A 16,854-nucleotide genomic window follows, 5' to 3' on the forward strand; every position below is an offset into this window, starting at 1 on the left:
ACCATGGCTACCTTTTACAGGGCTGCTTGGGATCCAAACTCAGGTCCTAATATTTGCACAGCATGCATATGTCCCAAGTCTCAAAATGTTTTTAAAAAGCTATCATAAAACATTATTAAGGGGCTGCCTTAATGGCTCAGTAGTAACTTGCTGCCCAGCATCCTGAGGACCTGAGGTTCATTCTCAGAGCTGACAAGTTGGAAGCAGATGATCAGCATTTACAAGAGCTGTATGTGCGTGCATATATGAGTGTGCTTGCATACACACACACACACACACACACACACACACACACCACAAATAAGTAAATGTTTAAAATTGTTTACAGGCCAGCCAGAGCTATCTAGTGAAACCTGGCTTGAAAAAAAATCCAAATGTAAGTACAATAAGAACTTGTATAGCTAGCTACCAGGTGAATAAGTCAAGATATGCTGAAGACATTGGATGAGATCAAAATCTTCCACAAGTTAAGTTTTATACTTTTTCACCTTAAATCTTTAGAAAATATCTTTCCATTAAAAAAAATTCAGTAGGTTTGACTCAAACAGATCCAGACACCCACAGCCAAACAGTGGATGGAGCTGGAGAACAGGCGGAAGGATTGCAGGCACCAAAGGGGATAGGAACTCCACAGGAAGACCAACAGAGTCAATTAACCTGGACCACTGGGGCAATCAGTGACTGAGCCACCATCCAAAGAACACACTTGAGATGCACCCAGGCCTCCCCACATATATGTAGCAGATGTGCAGCTTGGTCTTCATGTGGGTCCCAAACAACTGGAGTGGAGCCGTCCCAAAAGCTGTTTGTTGCCTGTCTGTGAGATATGTTCTTAAAGCTGGGCTGCCTTCTCTGGCCTCAGTGGGAGAGGAAGTGCCTAGCCTCACAGAGACTTGAAGTGCCTGGGGTGAGGGATACCCAGGAGGGCCTTCATCTGCTCAGAGAAGAAGGGGAGGAGGGGTGGGTGGTGGCTGTGAGAGGGGATAATCAGGAGCTGGCAGTGATAGTCATATAAAATGAGTAAGTTAAAAAAAAAATCAGTGCTTAATACTGGGAGGAAAGCAGTGATAAATGTTGAACTTCTTATTTCCTAGTTTCCTTGATCATGAAGCATTTGTTGTTATTTTTTTACCATGAATTAGCACAAATATTGAAATGATAAAAACATTAATCCAGGATTCAAAACAGATTTAAAGCCAAAGAAAGGGAGGGGGGCTGTTTTTCAAGCATGAGGCTTTGGGTTCAGCCCCTAGTATCACAGCAAAAGAAGTAAGTGAACAAACCCACTGACCTGCACTTTTCTTTTTCTCTGTTCCTATCTGTAGAAAAAGTGAGTTGGAAATGCTAATTCATGATAAAACTTACCTTCCACAAAAGGCTACCTCAATGAATATACATATGCATCCCTCAGTCCAAAGGGGCTCTAAAGGCAATGACTATAGCATCCAAAATAGGCTTCCAAAAAGGGGAAGGTTTTTTTTAATAATTTATCTATGGAAATATGAAAATATAAAATGTAATCAATTGCCTTGAGAATTGATATCTAATTAGGGGAAAAGTCTCCTAGAATGGCAGTTTTTATGCCTAGAAACATCTGCATAGAAACAGCCTTAAGAGCTTCAAATTGAATCCACAGATATTTAGTTATAGGTATAATGAACTGTTATCTTGACATGATAGTCTCATATCACAAGACACTGAAGGTAGTCATAGTTAGAACCCCGACTAGCACTTGCCCACAACAGTTTACCCCTACTGGCTCATTTGATCCTCATAATACTACCAAGAAATCAGTAGTCAGGGAAGGTAAGAAATGTACCTGTACAAATCTTACCCAGAGCAGCCTTGAGATTTTACATCTAAACAGACAAACTTCATTGTTTAAGCACATATAGTTTCACAATTCCAAAGATCCTTGTGTGGTTTTTTTTTACACGAAACACACACATACTTGTTTTAACAATTGAGACTGTAATTTATTCTTATTTCTATATTTGTTCTATATTATTCCAACTCCACATATGAAATTTATTTTGTCATATGAATATAAAATTTGAAAGATAGTTGAAACAGCAATGCATTCATTTTGAATGTATGAATACAGCAGGAGGCAGAAAACAGATGTAGAATGAGCAGATTTTGACACTCTAGTATTTGTAGTTGAAGCATACTGAATATAAAGTTGGTGTACTCAAGTCTATCTAAATAATAAAGTCATTAAAGTGTTTATAGAAGAAAATACTACAAAGCCTATCAGAGTGGAGGAGGGAAGTATGTCTCAGAGGAATACCAAATGCTATTTGCTGACATATGACTCTTTTCTGAAGTCACTGAAGACTTTTTGTACCTAAAAGCAATATTTGGTTTTAGTTAAAAACAAACAAGGCACAACCAAATGGATTAAAGGGTTTTTTTTTATTTATTTAGTCACTTATATATAGGTGACTGTCTGTAGGAATGTGCACATGAATGCAGATGCCAGTAAACTACAAAAGAGAGCGTCAGATTCCCCTGGACTTGAGACACAGGCGTCACCTAACATGAGTGCTAGGAACCACACTCAGGTTCTGTGCAAGCTCAGTATGTACTCATAACCACTGAGCCATGTATTTCTTATAAAGGTGTGTATGCTAAAGTGGAGATATTCATTAATTTATGTCATCCCTCTGCAACCTAAAACTGATAAGTATTATATCAACACAATAATCCTTTATTTATTAGTCCTGACCAGTATTTGAACTGGTTAAGCCCAGTAGTTGGTATAAAGGTATAGGACAAACTATATTCACCACCTCTCCTTGAGCATCATTTCTTGCTCTGAAAAAGGAAAGCCGTAGACAACCTGAAGGTACTTTCAGGCAGTCTGTGACCTGCTGCCACAGTGAGTTTGGCTTTATTATGGTCTGAAAGATCAATTTCCTATCTCAATGTCCTTTTTGTAAGGGAATAGGAAAGAGGAACAAAGTAATCACACACTAGTTGAAGCTGTATCACAAAACAGCCAAGTTTCAAAATGGTTCCATCACTATCAAAAGGAGGCAACTTCCCAGAGAATGCATGGACAGTAGTGTGCTGGCAGCTTCACTTAGTATTATTACTGAAGATGCCACAAACTTACGGTTTCGATATCTACAGACACGGTTTCATTTCTACTAACTTTTCAGTGTGAGGGGCGGGGGAAGAATCATGGCATGCAATGTTGACTTCAGAAGACAACTTTGTGGAATCAAACCCCTCCTTCCACTTTTATGTGGGTTCTGAGGTTGAACTCAGGTTGCTAGGCTTTTGTGGTAAGTTCATTTATTTCCTGGCTCTCTATCTTATTTTTTGAGATTGGCCCTCTTGCTGAATCTGGATCTCACCAATTCAACAAGGCTGTCTGGCCAGCAAGACCATGCAAGGGCTCTACCTTATGCGGGATTATATGCACACGCTGCCACAAGTAGACTTTTACATGCATGTAAGGAATCCATACTCAGTTCAAAGACCCTAACACGGTACAAGTCCATTATCAACTCTCCCCAGACTCCTGTTTGTTCATTTTAGAAGGCCTTGCTATGTAACCCAGAATGACTTCTAACTCACTATGTAGCTCAGGGTAGCCTCAAACTTGTAGTGAGCCTTCTGCTTCTGCCCCCTAAGTAATGGGAATATATGTGTGTGCTACCATATGGGTTATTAGTCTTTTTGTTTTCTTTTTTTTGTTGTTGTTGTTTTTTAGATCTGATGGGTGACTTCCTTTACATCTTTGTAAGCAGATGGTGGGGATACATAGAACTGTGGGAACCTTCTGAAGATCACTCAGAGAGCTTGGTCCATGAAAATTTATCTTTCTCCCCACCACAAGTAGACCATGAACTAGAAGTTTCCACACCTTCCTAACTAGACTAGCATAGGAAAAAGTAAGTTTTCTATGTGGTGACAAGAAACAAAGGGCCCAGAAGAACTACTCTTTAAAGTCAACACCTGAAGTGCAAAAAAAAAAAAAAAAAAAAAAGAATCAATAAGAGAAACAAACACTTCACTGCCTCCTCATGCTAGCAGAAATAGCAACAACCTTTGAGCACAAGCTCGCAGAAGGAGCAAGCCTCCCAATTCCCAAGGTCTTCCACTTCAAACAGAGGGCAGAGGGTGTTTTCACTGTTATCTTTCTCAGTGCAAACATTGTACTTGCATGCCTTTGGCACAATGAAAGGCAAGGTGACCACCAGAGCACCTGGTTGAGGAAAAGCAAGCCAGGGCGAGCACAAGAAACAAGAATCCTGAAGGAAACCTTCACAATGGAGCCATTCAAACGGATAGGAAATGATTACAACTTAAGAGTCTCCCAATAAGATAAGCCACATCTGGGCCCACTCTACTATAATCGCACAGTTCATCAATACTTGACTGTACCAATCCCCTCAACAATTCTTGCCTATCCCATGTTATATACAGCACATCTTATTCTATCCAGGACAAATGTGATGAAATGTTTGTTGTGTGCCCTTGAGAGCAGGCTGGGAAAAGGTGTCAAAAAGAGCATATCTGGGGAAGATGTGGCAGATAAAGATGAGAATCTAACTGTTCTATTAGTTAAGGGAGGCTAGGCTTTCACAGACTAGTTGTTCAAACATAAAACCAAAAACCTCCAAAGCTTGCCCACTGTACTCTCCTCAAAAGAATGAGAATTCAGTGAGCAAATTCATAGGAATAAAAGCAAAATTTTATAAGTAGTCGTGATATTACGTATAATCATGCTAAATGCAAACAATGAGGTGTGGCTGTTCTAAGGTATCAAATGCAATGTCTCAAAGCAATGCTTATGGAACTACAGTAGAAAACATCTGAGGGCTACAATAAAGAACTAAAATTTATCCAGTAGAAAATGGAAAGAAATTGGAGACGTTTAATGATGGTTGCCATGTGGTAATACTTTTCTTTAAAGTACATAAAAGGACATTCCCACTAAAGAAAGGCACTATAGTGTGTACTTAGGCTTCCTAGGATAACAATGTGTGTGTGTACATGCAATGAGCAGACTGAGAAACAAGATAAAGATGGTGACAGAAAGGAAAGGATTCAAAAGAAACATTGTATTTGTATTCTCTCTCTCTCTCTCTCTCTTCCTCTCTCAAATTATAAATGCCCAAAGAAGGAAAATAAGGGAGAAAAAAAGCAAGGAGCAAATAGAAAGTCACTTGTTATCGCTGGACATCTATTGGTCAGTTTCTCCCCAAACTAACAAAAGAAGTTTCCAGGAGCTTGCCAGCTAGCACAGAAGCATTCAATCAATATGCAAGATGGACTGAGTTCAAATGCCAATGCTGAGAAGAGAGCGCGGCTAGTACAGAGAAGGCAAGTAATCCTGTAAGAGAGGCAGAGTGCTGGAGAAGGGGCAACTAGCAAAAGCAGAGGCAGAACAGGCTGGCCTCCTCACCAGGGGAAACAGAGCTCTAGCTCAATAGCCCCCTAACCTGACAACCAAATCCAAGTAGAGACACTACAACAGCAAGAGGGGTGATAGCTGTCCAATGAGTCAGTACAGGAAGGTGACAGCGAGTCCTAAGCATAGCTCTCTGCAACAGGGGCCATCATACAGTAGAAACAGCTGCCAATACCACTATAATCTTATCTTTACTTTTTTAACCTAAGATACAATGCATAGGTACATACATGAACACTATATAGTTCCTAACCTATGAATACTAGTGCATGCATGATATAGCTTGAACTCAAAAAGAAGAATTTTACTAAAAGAAAAACAAAGATTAGGGGGCCACTTATATCAGTGCATGTTGTTGTATAACTGATTTGTTTTAAAAAAGAGATCTTTATTATATACAGTTGTTAGAATTCATTATATGAAAGTTAGTAGTATTGATATTCTAGAATTGATATTACTACAGCAACATGTAAAAAAAGTATCATAATGACAGTGTGTTCATGCTTTGGAATGGTGAAAAATGTACTTATTTCTCATATCTATTTTAAAACTAGTCTGCCACCATTTTGGCAAAATAATTCAAATGTGCCCTATGCCATAATAAGTGGGCTTATTTTGTACACATTCATAAAGAACTAAATCATATTATCAAAACTCTTAAAGAGTCAAACTGCTTTACGATCCAAATAGTCACAGGGTTCTGCCAAGAAAGCTTCCTGGGATTTTCTCTTAGTCTGTGGTAAAAGACTTCAATTTTATAAATCTTAGCCATCGTGAATGGGATTAGAATGGATTAAGAAACCTCACATAAGTAAAACAGCTTGTAACATTTAAAAATACATAAGAATACAGTGAATAATGTGGTCTTGAAAATATCTGATTACATTAATTCTGGTGGCATTACAACTAGAAAGAGTTGTTGAAGAAAAGCCATCTGTTAATATGAATCAAAAGCCACAAAAAATATTTATAGCCTTGAATCTGATCATTATATTCCTGGAGAATTTATCCAAAGGAATCAATGTCAGAGAAAATAAATGGGACTGGGGAGCCTTGGTGGTCTAAGTGCTTGCTATGGAAGTATAATGACTTGATTGAACTCAGAACTCTAGAAACTATAAAAAGCCAGGCAACACATTGTATGTCTATAATCTCACTGGTCCTACGACAAAAGAAGAAGCAGATATAGGAGAACCCCTGAAAGTTGGTGGGCCAGCTTTTCAGGCATATATACTAGCAAAGAGCAAGAGACCCTTTCTGAAACAAGATGGGAAGTTAGGACTTATATGCAAGGTTATCCTCTGTGGTATATGCATGCCCACATTTATACCTAGAAGAAAACCACACACACATACACAGACATACCCACACAGGGAGGGAGGGAGGGAGGGAGGGGGTGAAGGAAGAAGAAAAGGAGGGAGGGAGCTAGGGAGGGAGGAAGAGAGAGAGAGAGAGAGAGAGAGAGAGAGAGAGAGAGAGAGAGACTAGAGAGAGAGATTGATTTTAAAGAAAAGCAACAATTACATGAAGATGTTCATTATAGCACTACCTATTGATACTACATACTTTACCAAAAATAGAAACAGCCTACATGGCTATCATAGCCGAGTGCTTAGGCATTGAGAAGGACAAGTAGGAGGAGGGGGGGGAGGAGGAGGAGGAGGAAGAGGAGGAGGAGGAGGAGGAAGAGGAGGAGGAGGAGAAGCAGAAAAGAAAGGACAGAGAGAATCAATAGGGCAGGAAAAGGCAGAATGAACAAGAATGGTAGTATATTGATCAAATAGACAGTAGGAAAAAAGTACAAACCTTAGCTCTTACTATAAGACTTATAGGGAGGGCTGGATATGTGTATGTATATGTGGGGGGGTAGGGATGGGGCATGGAGTGGACTGGTGGTACCACATTTGCTTTGTCATACACACAGAAAAACAAAAGAGCTGGATAGTGACTGGAGAGACATCCAATTACTGTGCAGATTATGGTCAAAGGAGGGATAGGGACACCCTGGCTTCACAGCTAACAAGGACAGATCACACTATTCCTGCAGATCAGTCTAATTTAAATAGAGCTAAAATCACTGGCATAGCTGTGGTTAAACAATGGAGGTCATGTTACTATTTGCTGGGGAGGGGGTGGTCCTTTCCCCACTTACAGACTTACAAAGGAAGTGCTCATGCTTCATAGAAAGCAGCCCAGGGTCACCTCCACACCTCTTTGTTGTGACATCTGGTTTTAGCTTAGGCTCCTGGAAACTCTGTTCTATATGGAGACTGTTTATGCACTCATAGAGTTACATTGTTGTGTAGCATTTGTGATGCCCTAGGTTCTATCTCTCAGCATTACAAAGATGAATAAATAAATAAATAAATAAATAAATGGAAAAAAGTGAGTAACTTACAAATTGGAAGCAGCTCCTGACACTCGGCTCAATGTTACTGCCCCCAAAGGAAGCAACTTCACCCAACTGTCTTGGGATTTGAATAGAATCATGCAGAAGAAGACCCAGCCTACGCTGGTCACAAAAGCCAGTTGAACTTGCCACTTGCTTGAAAAGGTCTATAAAAGAAAGAAGAGAATCATAAAAAATCAAAGCATAAGTGGACATAAGCAGAACCTAATGTCCATTTCAATGTGAGAACTATTTTACAGGAATAGCCAATATTCCCACAAAAGGGCTCACTGTTTTTCTTTTTTATCTTTCTTTTCTCTTTTTTGGGGGGGTAGTGGAGGGGGTGGTAAACATGCTATAGAGTTGAAGATAACCTCAAACTTCTTATTCTCCTGATTCTACCCCTGACTGGTAAGTATAGGTGTGTGGCTTTATATAGTTCTTGGAACTGAACTCATGGCTTTCTCTATGTTAGGCTGAGAGAGATTAAGGCTAATTTAGGCTTATAAGAATATATCTCTATAAATTAGGCTAATCATCACTACCTACGTATCATGTGTGAAAATTTAAATACACTATAGCCCTGCAAAGAAGTGAAATTTACATGTATTCTATATTTCATTTATTTATCTGTAGAATGGGAGTCACACATTATTGTGGCCCATGTGTACAAGTCAAAGGAAGACTTATAAGGAGTCAATTCTCTCCTTTCCACCTTGTGGGTCTTGAAGACCATATTTAGATCATCAGCTGCAATGGCAAGGGCCTTTATCTATGGCACCACTACCAACTCTACATGTACTTTCAAAAGTTCCATTTTTATTGATTTATTATGTATGCATGCAATTAGAGCACTTGAAGGTCAGGGGACAACTTCTACAAGTTGGTTTTCTCCCTCTATCATATGGATTCTGGGGATGTAGCCTAGGTTAACAGGCTTGGCAGCAAGTATCTTTACCCACTGAGCTGGCTCATCAGCTCCCTAAATATATTCTTCACACCTGAATTGTTCAAAGCAAAACACAATCCTTTGGTAACTCTTATATATATGATATGAATCCTACAACAGCATTTTATAACCAGGAGCCGTATAACTAATCAAAAGCATGTGAGTACATGAAAAGATACAGCAAAATCAGGTCTTCTTTCCAGAGTCGTAAGCCCACTAAGCTTTACTGAGATTTGGCATATATGCTCACACAGGATGTGTGATTAGCCTATGTGTAATTAGTTTATATCATGTTATACTATCACTGATTTTCTGTATCTGTCTTACTGTTTCTGTATTTGTTTTCTGGAAGAAAGGGTTTCACTGGGTAGTCAAGGATGGCCTTAAACTTATAAATAGCAAGTGGAGACAGGAAGGAACACAGGGAGAGCCACCCCTACCCATGTCTTTTTAAAAGGCAACACGCCCAACTTAAATCAAGGAACTATAATATTTAAAAGAGGAAAGCACTGAGAAGTATTGTTTTATTTAAAATAATTTTAAAGGGTTAAAAAATATTTCTCCTTGTGTGGGAGTGGTTTTATTTTCTTTTGTTTAGTTCTTAGGAAAGAAAAATTCCTGTGGGAACTAAGTCAGTGCCTCAGTGGTTTGTGTATGTTATGGCTTACTCCACAAAAGTGGGCACCATGGCACAGGTGGCTTTGTAGCAATGCCATGATTTCTTTGGCTTCTGACAATCTTTATACCCAGAAAACCTCTTCATCTTCTTAGGAGGAAGCCAGAGCAGACTAGCTTCGTTCAATTCCTCCTGGAAGCATTTCTTACAAGCATCTCAAGGGGAAAAACATAAACAGTCCTCTCCATTCATGACAGACACAGAGGGTAACTTGGTCATCCAAGCTATCAGTCCTTTAACATTTGCTTTTTATTTTAAATTTATATTTTTAAGTAGAAGATCCCAATAGCTAATCAAAAGAAAATTCTAGAGGGTGCTATTTACCTTTTAAGAAATACCAAGCTAGCCATCCATCAGACAGTAAAATGTTAGTCACGTCACAGAATTGGATGTGTCAGTACAACTTGCAGTAAGATGATTATAAAATAAACAATGTGTTTTGAACACAAATGTTAGACAGCATTCTTTAAACGGGAATCCAAATGCAGGGGAAATGCAGGGATTAAACCTTCACATTTCTTTTCCTGACTTACACAAAGGGGTTAGAAAATCAGACTTTATCCCCTTGGTGCATGTGTTTTATTCAGACACAGTCAATGTAACATAAAATAATACTCGGACTGGAGAAGCTAATCCTCATTCTCTATTTAAATACCTTCAATTTACTGTCTGACAGGAAGCAGCACATCCCAAATTTTATGACCCTTTAAAAGCAGCTCTGTATCTTACTTATGCAAGAAACCTGCTGTCAAATAAGAATGGAATATCATTTCCCATCTAGAACAAAGGTAATTAGACAACATCAATAAAAGAATGCAGAGTTAATACACACGACTTACATCTGTACTTGTCTTCCAAGTGTGCTTTACACAGAGAAATGATGCCAGTTTTAAAAGACAGGACACGGATCCTCCCTGTTCGTCCCCTATTATGAAGAAGCAAACCAGAAAACAATTACTGACATACCAATAGAATGTAGAAATTCCTAGTTAAGGGGCAAGAGGGCCCTGGATACAGGAACTCTATAGGCCATTGTTTGATTAAAGTTGCTAAGAACTTTTCTGAATTCATTATCTGTTTGTCTCATGATCTAGAATGCAATGGAAAAGTTTGATGAACCAAGTTAATGAATATTTACCCAATTTTAAACTCTTAAAAGCCCTCACTTGAATTGCCAGAGTAGCTCTTCACAAAATATGGATAAAATACCTTCCTATACATCTATAGAAAGCCACCTTCAGTGAGTGTGAGGAAGAATTACCACTGTGTATCAGCAGTTCTGGTTACTAAAGCCAATTGACAATTTTGGTTATTGAAGATGAAAACAATTTCTAGCAACTAACTGTTCTTCTCTGTTCAGCACTCTCAGAATTCCATCAGATTACTGCTTACTGTATGAAGATGAGCCATCACTTCAGGTCACAAGACACAAAATGTAAAATATGAATATTTATATCCAATGAAACCATGACATACTCTACCAGAAAGCATTCAAACACATGCTCTATAAGATATACACATCAAATAACCTACTCCTACATCAACATTCTAATATGGCTATATTTTTTTTACATTAGAAAGTGGAATAAACTGTTCCACCCAAAAGGTTATTAACACAAAAATTTAACTATGGGATAAAAAAGAGAAAAATTGAATGAACAAACATTTTGTAAAAAAAAAAAAATGTTTTTCAACAACTTTTTAGCTTCTTATTTTATTTTGGAAAGTAATTGAATCTCAGATTCTGGTATGTTTGTCGGTCAATATGCTAAATTTTCCATCAATACAACTTATTAGGTCTCTTGGTTAAAGAAAAATCCCAAACCCAAATGTTTGAATGAAATTCCTGTCACTGCAAAAATGTGTCTTACTTCTATTAGGGAAAAGCAAATCAACATTTAACAGGTAAACTTTATGTAACAAAGCCTTTAAGGAGTTAAAATTATCCTCAAATAATTTTCAAGTAGACTGAATGAAAGTTCAGAATCCATTCAGATCTCATCTGCAAAGAAAATGATGCCAAAAATATGAGGGAAGCCTGAATATAAGCCCTTATGAAAACAAATGTGAATATAATCCACAATTAAAGTCTGATATGTTCAAGAACCAAGTAGATAAGTGCATTTAATAGTCTGATGGTCTTGAAACTTAAAAGAAAGCTAATATCTTACCAAAATAACAAAGAAAACACATATTAACAAAGGAGAAGATAGATAGATAGATAGATAGATAGATAGATAGATAGATAGATAGATAGATAGATAGATAGATGCATACCACAGAAGCAGAAGGCAAAGTATTTGATGTGCGATTCCTTTAAGAAAACCATCTGTGATGGTTTATATATCCTTGGACCAGGGAATGGCACCATCTGAAGGCCTTGTTGGAATAGGTGTGACCTGGTTGGAATGGGTGTGTCACTGTGGGTGTGGGTATAAGATCCTCACCCTAGTTGCCTGGAAGTCAGTCTTCCACTAGCAGCCTTTGGATGAAGACATAGAACTCTCAGCTCCTCCTGCGCCATGCCTGCCTGGATACTGCTATGCTCCCACCTTGATGATAATGGACTGAAACTCTGAACCTGTAAGCCAGCCCCAATTAAATGTTGCTTTTTATAAGACTTGCCTTGGTCATGGTTTCTGTTCACAGCAGTAAAACCCTAACTAAGACACCATCCTAGATTTCCAAATGCGAGAATGTATTTGTTGATATGTGAAATGAGGCATGTAATAATTCTGAGGCCTAAGAGAAAATCAGTGAAAAATCAAGACCAATTCCTTCTGCTTCCTTCCTCAATTGTGTCCATTAAACACAAGGCAAAAATGAGAACTGGAGCTATGTCCTGTGTGCAAGCCAAAAGAAATAAATGACTGTTCTCTAACTGAGAGGCTGATGAATGGAAGTGCCAAAGAGCAGCTCTGGAAAGCCATAGTAAAACACAACAACAACAACAACAACAATCTTTGCTTAGTTTCAGGAGCTGAGTGTGCTGCTTTTAAGCTTATTTTCACTTTGTGTGACTCTCCATTCACAATCTTCTACATAATTGTCCTACCTATCTGTTAAGACCATTCTGATCTGATGACAGTTATGCCAGCATTTCCAGGAGCACTGTCATTCTTGCCAATGAGAGGATTCACTCCAAAATGGATGGAGTAACTCCAAAACTCAAGTGAGAAAAGGACCACAGGCACAGGATAACCCGTTCTATTTGAGAAAAATAAAAAGATGACTTGTCCCAGGTTCTGCTTGGATTCTGACCTGAGAGCAGACTATATTCCAGCTTTTTTTTTTTTCTCTGAGATAGAGTATCACTATGTGGTTCTGCCTGTCCTCAAATTCACTGTGTAGACCAAGTTGGCCCCAAACTCCCAAAGATCCTCTCCCTCTGGGATTAAAAGCTGCATTCCAGCTCTTGCTGCTAGTTTACCCCAGGAAAATAAAACACATAGCTTCTAGGATACTACTGTAATGGCAATCACTGGGTAAACTAGGTCCCCCCTCTTGCCACACTTACGTATCATAAACATTGAGAAGCCAGTTGAGACACATATCCACACAGAGAGGGACATTGACCAGATTGTTGTGCTCTTGCTCCAGACGATCATAAATTGTAGTCAAACAGTTAATTATCTGCAGGATATCCATGGGCTGGTCATTTTGCTTGAGGTTGTGCTGGTCCAGGGCATCACATGCAGCTGACAGGCTCAAGAGATCCACTGCAAAAAAGACCACACAAAAGCACAAATGACGCAAAACCTCAAGCTTTACACTCCTTCTCCTTTGAGATTGTCGGCTGAGTTGTTTCCTACCCTTTAGTAAACACCAAACCCAAATTCCACCTTCTTTTAAAGGTCTTCTGCTTTCATCCCTCAGCTTCTAAGTTGATCCCGTTTTACCATTATTCACAATCAAAAGTTGTTTTCAGATCTCACTGGCAGTGGAGGGACACACAGGCAAAGATATAGGATTCCTTTCCCTGGACTATCAGGGAATATTTGAGATTTAAAGGCAGCTGTTTTCTCAGTCTATAGTCATTCTACCTGGGTAGGAAAAAGAAAGTGAAGCAGTAGGGATTTCACAAGAGAAGCAGACAGCCCTTTCTCATACTAGTGTTAGAGATCAATTAGGCAACTCTGGATGGTTAGAGTTCTGTAAACTCAATTTCTAGGTGTGCACGTATAATCAGTAAGCATTTTTTTCTCCTTGAAATAGACACCTCAGCATCCCTTTGTTGCCTTCACACCAACAAAGAAAAAATAACCAACTTCACTCCAATTTTCTCTAGGCAAGCTGAATAATCTAGGCGGCTTTCAAGCTGAAGGCTCATTTCTTTCTCCTTTCCCCTCAAACTGCATTTTACAATGTGCTTTTTTTTTTTTTTTTTTTTTTTTGACACTTAGAAGAACTTTTAAGGCTAGGGGAGATTCCCTCAGTCTGAGATAGTGATTACTTATGTGCCAAAAGAAAACAATTAACAAAAGTAAACTTTCATCAGCAAATCACTAGCTTTACTCCCAAGTGTCCTGAAACGATGCTTTTCTCTAAAGCCAATTTATTAGCCAAATTGAAAATGCAACACTGGTATTTTTCTAACCACATGATACACCTAAGCTCTATTCTGAAATGTCAGTGCTTCCAGACAAAGAATCAATGATAATTAAGTGCCTCTCTCACATACCTAAGGGGAGGCAGCACTGCAATTATAAATATTACTTCAAACGAAATGCATACAAGCCGTTTCACCCAGTAAACAGTTTCCCAATAATAAAAGAAATGCAAACTGAAGGCTATACTGTATTTTACTAGTTACTGGTGATGAGCTCTATCTGAATATCAAGGAAAAAATATGAAGGTTAATATTTATCCATCACATACTGTCTCTCTTAAAAGAGGAAAACAGAATACTGTGGAGTTTCCCTAGAAACAGGAAGATCCGATGGCAGAAGCAAGAGATAATTTCCATTATTTTTCACTCCCATAAGCAAACCTGTGTCCTCCCATCCCATGGACCAATTTCCCTAAAATATCCTACACTAGCATCCCGTACTTGCTTACATATTTTATTTTGCTAAGGATGTAAATCACAATCACACATATCTCTACCACAGCCTCTTTTACTTTAAGATATAACCATAGGCTGCTTAATGTCAGGGACAATTTTTGAGAAAAACGTCCTTAGGTGATTCAATCATTGAGTGAACAGCACAGAATATAACTCCACAAATTAAGAGGTATACTACATTACTAAGCTACATATTATGGAATCATTGTCAGTGATTGCCCCAAATATCTGTGTACAATGCTCCACTGTACTCCAAAAAGAAAGATATGTTGTTGTTGTTGTTGTTTAATGAAATCTGAGACTATGTAAACTTGGAAGTAGGAAACTGGCAGACTGCAAGATCTTTCTGAGAGTCAGATGGGCAAATAATGAAGAATAGAAAAATAACAATGCAAGCAAGCAGGAGGCTATCCAGAAAGGGAGGCTAATTGGGGTCTACATGGAAGGGAGTAGGGAGGTCCATGGTGCTAAGGTTTTCATTATCTCTTTTGTCTGTCTGACATCCTGAGAGTACAAATGGTCACATTCAGGTAATGGAAAACTTCAGAAATATAGCATGCCAGTTATGTTATTAAAAGGATGGAGCAGATTTCTTCCATATACCAATATTCCCAACATATTTCTTTATGAATTGAAGATAGGTATGAAATTTTTCTATTGTTTTCTTTTTTGTTATTATATACTTTAACTGTTTTAGCTATTTTGCTTCTGATCCAGGATATAAGAACAGTGTGAGTTTTTACGCACACGTTTTATGAAGTGTCTAATGAACCCATGTGATGGTAACAAACAGTGAAATTTCATTTTATTGGACCTAATGTTCACATAGGTGAATACATAGGTAACACACAACAGAAAATGTAGAGTATATATAGCTCCAGAGGGGAGCGAGGCAATTGCTCTGAAATAACAGAAACAGAAGATGACACAGGAGAGAAATACCGTATGATGTTCTTTGCTAAAACTGGATGTGGTTAAATACAGAACCAATCCACCACACAAGACCAAACAAGCATAGTAAACAGAAAAACAGAAAAACAAAATTTTGTTTTCATGGAATAATTTTCAAAAGCATTCTATTTAAGCAGACAGAGACCATGCCACAGATCAGCAAAGCGGTGAGAAGGGAATTGTGGACAATTGAAATGTCATACACAAGTACACACTCACACATGCTCAATGCTCAAACCAAGCCTCTTAAGGAATACATGGAGGTTATTTTGGTGAAACTTTAAACAAAATGATGAGCTTATCTGCAAATCTCAGTAAACAACTAGCAGAAGGTTTTACAAAGCTATTTTTTTCTTGAAGTTAACAATTTCCATTATATAAATATATACTATAATATGAAATAAATGTACACATGCTCAAATGTGTATGTGTATTTGTGTGCACATGCACACATGAATGTAAGAGCTCTTGATGCTCTTGAAGAGGACCTGGGTTTAGTTCCTAGTACCTATATACATTGGGACTTAAAACCATAACTCCAGGGATCTGATGTCCTCTTCTGAATCTTCAAGGGCACCAGGCACATATGTTACCACATATACATATACATACATGCAGACAAAATGCTCATATATATAAAACAAATAATTTTAAAATGTTTTCTTTTAAAATTACTTGAAAGATTCTTTAAAACTTGGCTTATTTTTAATTATGTGTATGTGTGTGGGTACGTGTGTGGATATGGGCATGTAAGTACAGATGGCCAAACAAGTGAAGAGCCAGATTCCTTGGAGCTGGAGTTGCATGTGGTTGTAAGCTACCCAATATGGATACTGGAACTTGGGTCCTCTACAAGAATGATATGTGCTCTTAGCTACTAAGCTATCTTTGCACTTCCTCAAAAATACTTTAATGGAAAAAGAATCTACAGCTTTGAAGTCATTAAAGAATAGAACTACATAGTGGTGTGTTCTTCATGCCTGAAGGTTGTGGGTCTAAAAGTAGGTAGAGAGAGGAGAGAATGGCTAGTCTTCCAGCATCTTATTTGCCATTCAGAAGAAGATGTGGTTGAGCTTAGTCAACCCTTCTAGGTTCAAACATCAATTCCATGGTTTACATCCTGTCATTGTCCAAAGGGGTCCCATAAACTCCCTTCCCCGAAAGATCACAAACTATCTCAATAACATGATGGGTAAGGCCCTGTTGCTGAAGACATGACTTGCTTATGTCATCAAACATGGAGAAATTGAGGTGGTGTATAACTAGAAGCTTCATCCCTACTGACTGTTGTTTCTTGTGCTGGAAGGTACTTGGCATGCTACCAGAGGAGAGAAGTAAACAATTGCACCTAATTACAAGACTTGCCACATACAACACAAACTTGCCTGCAAGACAGGAA

The 16,854-nt window shown here is 38.4% G+C and overlaps 1 protein-coding gene across 5 annotated transcripts in view; it reads right to left on the minus strand.

The window, feature by feature from the left end:
• Dmd (dystrophin) overlaps positions 1-16,854 on the minus strand; it is a 2,436,643-nt gene that overhangs the window by 87,429 nt on the left and 2,332,360 nt on the right. For all 5 annotated transcript variants that reach the window (XM_085838134.1, XM_085838135.1, XM_029473188.1 and 2 more), the window contains 3 exons: positions 12,957-13,158; positions 10,279-10,364; positions 7,824-7,981 (listed from right to left, as the gene is read on the minus strand). In XM_085838134.1, the coding sequence (XP_085694260.1) occupies positions 7,824-7,981; positions 10,279-10,364; positions 12,957-13,158 (446 nt within the window). The remainder of the gene's footprint in view (positions 1-7,823; positions 7,982-10,278; positions 10,365-12,956; positions 13,159-16,854) is intronic.

This window comes from Mus caroli, unplaced genomic scaffold (assembly GCF_978045245.1).
Source record: "Mus caroli unplaced genomic scaffold, Mus_caroli_1 scaffold_5, whole genome shotgun sequence".
In the NCBI taxonomy this organism is placed as follows: Eukaryota; Metazoa; Chordata; class Mammalia; order Rodentia; family Muridae; genus Mus; species Mus caroli.